General features: G+C 35.4%; 1 protein-coding gene across 1 annotated transcript; it reads left to right on the top strand.

Annotated features, from left to right (window-relative positions):
- Positions 1-1,009: 1,009 nt before the first annotated feature.
- LOC110602626 (BAG family molecular chaperone regulator 2) lies at positions 1,010-1,896 on the top strand. The gene is made up of 2 exons (XM_021740194.2): positions 1,010-1,356; positions 1,445-1,896. The coding sequence occupies exons 1-2, from the start codon at positions 1,113-1,115 to the stop codon at positions 1,657-1,659; spliced, it is 459 nt and encodes a 152-aa protein (XP_021595886.1). The 5' UTR covers positions 1,010-1,112; the 3' UTR covers positions 1,660-1,896.
- Positions 1,897-5,628: the final 3,732 nt, after the last annotated feature.

The raw sequence follows: 5,628 nt of genomic DNA, 5'->3' as shown, positions 1-5,628 counted from the left end.
TAGCGGATTTAGTTTTTTTCTTTTTGAAATAGGGATTGAAAATTGATAGAGAAGCCTATGAAATCTTTCATATTTATGAATATAGCGAATTTAGTTTATATGCACTTAAAATTAGAAGGAAATATTTGAGGTGAATACTTGGTTAGTTCGATATAAAATTAATTGAATTGAATAATTAAAAATTAAAATTTTAGTATATGTTATAATATATTTAATTTATAAATATACATATTATAATAATAATATTTTATTATAATAATAACTCTTATACTTAATTTTATTAATCATTTAAAATATATTAGCTGTCAGTAGTGTAAGGAACAATAGAACAGCTAGTGAGAACTTGTTTAGCATTCAATTTAGAGATTAGAAAAATATTTTTTTAAAGAAAATTATTTTATTATTTTAGTGTTCTTGTAATTAAGTTATGTCAAAAATAATTTTAAATATTTTTTAATCAATCCCCAACAAGAAAAGACAAAAGGAAAACTGTATTTGTAAAGCGATTGGTCCAATTATCCAATCTATTTATCCTGTAAGAAAGGATAACGTATAGCTATAAGGTAATAAATTCCAGAACATAGACACTTGTCATGAAGCTGATTAAAGTAAAGTCATACCCACAAACCATTAAAATTATAAATTCAGTAATAATGAAATTTAAATCTTTATATAATATGCTCATCAATAACAAATTGAATACTAAAATGATGAAAATATTTCTTTAAAAAGACCAAACCGATAAGAGCACATGATGGGATTGTGTTTGGTCCGCTAATCAAGCAAGCGTGCAAGGATACACCCACTCCCATGTGCCTTAGGGCTTAGCCCCTCCTTAAAATTAGCTCAAGAAACTATATATTTGTGTCCATGCCATACCCATGTGGCATCACCTCATTTGTTCTCACTCACTGTACCAAACTACTCTTAAGGTATATTTTTAACACCAAGGACGGCTGCTTCCATTTTATATTCACAAGCTTCCTTTGTCGTATTGCATGCTCTCTTGTCTCTCTCTATTATATAACTAGCTTCTGTCAGATCCCATCTCTTCCCCCTTCACTCTGTGCATGTTCTTGGGATCATAAGCCGAGAGAAATTAAGCTTTGAAGATGGTGAAGCTGAGATCAAAGAGGTTTTGCAGAGGAGGTTTCAAGCTTTGTGGCAATGTTAAAGGAAGTGAAAAGGCTGAGACTTGTGGAAGCCTTAGTGAAATCAAATGGGAGCTTAGGCCTGGTGGCATGCTTGTTCAGAAAAGAGAGAGTGGTGATAGTGTTGCAGAGTTGATTACAGTTAGAGTCTCAACTCTTTATTCTCAGTTTCATGACATCTCCATTGAAGCGACTTCAACTTTTGGTAAGCCCTTTTGGATGCTATTTTAACCTAATTACTCTTTTTTTTTTACTGGAAATTAATTGAGTTGGGTATGTGTTGAAATATTCAGGGGATATGAAGATGGTATTGTCATTGGTAACTGGGTTGGAAACAAGAGAGCAAAGGCTGTTGTTCAAAGGAAAAGAGAGAGAAGACAATGAATACTTGCACATGGTAGGTGTTAGAGACAAAGACAAGGTGTTCTTGTTAGAAGATCCAGCAATCAAGGAGAGGAAACTTCATGGCTTAGTAGGTGGAACTCCTTGTCGGACTATAAGTGTATAATTATAATACTGATTAATTAATTAATTTGCTTTTATTACTAACCATAAAAAGAAATTCCCATAAAATAGTGATGGGGACGAGTGACTTTAATTGTATTTTATTATTGTGGATGTGGCAGCTGATGCATTTCTTAGTCATCTGCTTAATTAGGAGTTTACTATGTTTATGAAAATGTTGGATTCCCCTACTTGTAAAATTAATTATCTTAAGTTTGTGAGACCATCTGTTCAAGTTTCATTAATTATAGCAATTTGTCTGTTTTTTTCTTCTAAACTTAGAATGAATATCGGTAGAGAAAGAATCGATTTTCATAAAATTGAATAAAAATCTATAGAGATACATGTTTATATATAGCAGTTGAAGAAAGAGCTAAATTAAGAGAGAGAGTACAATAGAGTATACGTGAGTTTTAACTGATTTGAGTTATTTTCACATGGCTTGACATCCCCCATAAGCTAGTAGTATATGTTAAGTAGTCCCAGCTTGGAGACGAGTTCTTTGAATGGAGTAGATAGCAAAAAACTTTGTAAAGATATCTGCTAACTGAGCCTGAGAGGGTAGCAGTAGGAGCTTGAATAAACCTATAAGTACTTTCTCTCGAACCAAATGACAGTCAATCTCGATATGTTTTGTTCTTTCGTGGAATATAGGGTTGGCTGTGATTTGTAAAGCAGACTTGTTACCACAAAATAAAAGAGTAGGATGTGGATGAGAAAGATGGAGATCTCGAAATATAATAACCATTGAAGTTCACATGTAGTGGTGGCCAAAGCTCGATTCAGCTTCAGAAGAAAGATCTTGAAGAATACCTTGAGACAGTGGGTTACTTCTTAACTTTCCAAGAGATGAAGGAAGAGTCATGTATACATTTTCATGAAGGTCACCATAAAGGGAAGCAATGTTCACATCTAGTTGCTGTAGAAACCAACCTTTAATTGCAGCTACTGCCAATAATAGTTTAATTGTTGTGAGTTTTGCAACAGGTGAGAATGTGTCAAAATAGTCTACCCCTATGTCTGAGTATATCCTTTGGCCACCAAACGAGCCTTATACCTCTCTATGAATGTGATCAAATATAATTTAGCCACATTTTTATTACCTTTATTATTGTTCAATTACACATTTTTCAGCTTAATTTATAGTTTTTATCATGTTTTTGCAGAAAATGAAGAAAATGGAAAGTTGGAGAAAAATTGCAGAAAAAGCTGGAAAAGTGATTGGGTCAAAGTGATTTGGCCAAATCACTGCCCAAATCAAGCTGAAGCAGAAAGTTGGGACAGATTCACAGGAAGCGATTGGGGCAAGCGATTTGGGCAAATCACTACCCAAATCAAAATGACAGCAGAGGCGGACAGCAGAGTGGAAAAAAGGAAGAATTCAAAATCCAAAAGCATTGAAGTCCTATCCTACTTCAAACGCTTCAAGATCAATCCTAGGACATCTCTAAGAGTCACTCCCAAAGATAGACTCCCTCAAGAAGAAGATTTATTCACAAGTAAATACAAAAGCAAAGAGGAGATTAAAGACTAAAAAAGACCAATCCATACTAGGATTTCAATTCCTAAGTGGATTAGGATTCTTCACCTATAAAAGGAGGCAACCCCAAACCAGCAAAAAATCATCAGATCTTCAGCAGAATCTCATAGAAAAATCTACAGAATTCCAACAGCCTTTCTTCTTCTACTTTTCTTCTTTTCTTTTGTGATTTTGTCCACCATGAGTGGCTAAACACTTTTCTTTTCTAGTTGAAGTTGGAAAAATTTAGTTTGTGATGAATTGGGAGATTTAAATCTCCATTGTTAAACTCTTATTTACTTTCAATATTTATGCAACTTGATCTTTCCATTATTATTGCTTTGCTTTTAGAATCAATTAAGGCCTGTTGCTTTTAATAGCATAAGTAATAAATTGTTTGAATAATTTAGGTCCGTAATTGCTCAGATTGTCTAAACACAAGTACAATCAGTTGCATAATCTAAACTTGACCACGCGGTTGACAAGGTTAGAATTAGGTTTCTCTAAATCTTAATGCAGTTAACAGTTGTTCGATGCTAAAAGCCCCAAGGACGTTCCTTGGCATCTTGTTAACTAGTGTTTGATTAGTGAACGTTTCCTAGTCAAACTAGAACTAAGGAGGAATTTGGATTGTAAGAAGCGTCTTCCACATCCTAAACTAATTTATTGAAATAAATAGGAGTATCAAAAAGAGTCAATGATCAATTCTAAACAAACTGAAATAGATCCATGCTTCAACTAGAATCCTTCTCCCATTAAAATTCTCATCTTTTTAAACTATTGCTTTCTCTTGCTATTTAGTTTCAGTTCATCAAATCATACCCCCCTCTTCTTATTTATTTGTTATTTACTTGTCCAAGTCATTATTAGGAAAATCCGTAGTGTCAAATCTCTGTGGTTCGACCCTATTGCCACTATCTGCAAATTATTTTGTTGGTTGATAATAAGTTTATTTTTTACAGCTTCGACAACCGCTATCAAAAATTGGCGTTGTTTCCGGGGATTTGATCTAACTAACGTATTTTTCCTTTTATGACCAGGGCTGATCGTAAAGAAGCTCTTCTTTACGATCCAGACATTGAATGCACTGCCAAGACCTTAAAGAAGCAAGCAAACTTGAAGAACCAAGTCTCCAAACTATCTTTATCAGCAACAGCAACAAATCTGGTATCTGCCATACAATCTGCTACACCTGCTGCTATATTTGTTGAACAAATCATTATTGTATCTGCTACACAAATCGCTATTGTACCTGCTGAATAAGTTGCTGAACCAATTGCTGAAATTGTTGTACATGCTGCACTTGTTGAATCTGTTGCTGCACAAGCTGCTGAACTCAGAACCAGCCCTTAAAACTGCACCAGAACCAGCCCAAAAACCAGAAATTTTTGCTAAAAAAATCCCAGAACCAACCCTTAAAATAGTAGCTGAACGAGTTGCTATAAAGACAGCCACAACAACACCTGAAAAGGCAGAAAATGCAGCAGCTACTACTCTTGAACCAGCTGCTGTCCTTGCTGAATTTGAAGCTAAAAATGTTGAGGCAAGAGCTCCAATGACACAAGAAAAAACTCTTCGCAAACTAGCAACACCCTTGGATGATCAAGCACTATGGTGCATCACTTACTCACCTTTGGCAGCCCCTTTTGAGCTCAAAATTAGATTAATTCATCTCCTTCCAAAATTCAGAGGTCTGAAAAATGAAGATCCATACAAGCACCTTAAAGAATTTCACATTGTGTGTTCAACAATGAGGCCTCAAGGTATTTCTGAAGAGCATGTTAAATTAAGAGCTTTTCCCTTTTCTCTTGATGATTTTGCCAAAGAATGGTTGTTCTATTTACCACCTGGATCCATCACTTCATGGGATGGGATGGTGAGAGTCTTCTTGAGCAAATACTTCCCAACCTCAAAAGCTATTGGCATCAGAAGAGAGATCAGTTGCATCAAGCAAAAGGATTATGAAGAGCTATATGAATATTGGGAAAGAATCAATCGATTGTGTACAAGCTGCCCTCAACATGACATCTCTGATAAGTCACTCATTGAATACTTCTATGGAGGTTTGCTACCTTCGGAAAGAAAGTTCATAGACGCAGCATGTGGAGGATCAATTGAAGACAAGTCACCTCAAGCCATAAGGGATTTAATTTCCACCATGGCAGCAGCCTCACAGCAATTTGGAGATCAAGAATAGCCACCAAGAAGGGTGAATGAGGTAAGTACATCCACTTTAGCATCCCAAATTTCTGATCTCACCAATGTTGTCCGTAGCCTTGTTGTGGATCAAGCCCAACAAGTCCAGCAGATTCAGTAGCCCAAACCATGTGAAATATGTGCAAACTTGAGCCACCCTACTGACCTATGTCCTTCCCTTTAAGAAGAGGACCAGCAAGTCAATGCAGTTGGAGGATTTAATGGGCAAAGACGGTATGATCCCTATTCTAACACCTA

The sequence above is a fragment of the Manihot esculenta genome, chromosome 15, assembly GCF_001659605.2.
Source record: "Manihot esculenta cultivar AM560-2 chromosome 15, M.esculenta_v8, whole genome shotgun sequence".
In the NCBI taxonomy this organism is placed as follows: domain Eukaryota; kingdom Viridiplantae; phylum Streptophyta; class Magnoliopsida; order Malpighiales; family Euphorbiaceae; genus Manihot; species Manihot esculenta.
This window is presented reverse-complemented; position numbering and strand designations above follow the sequence as displayed.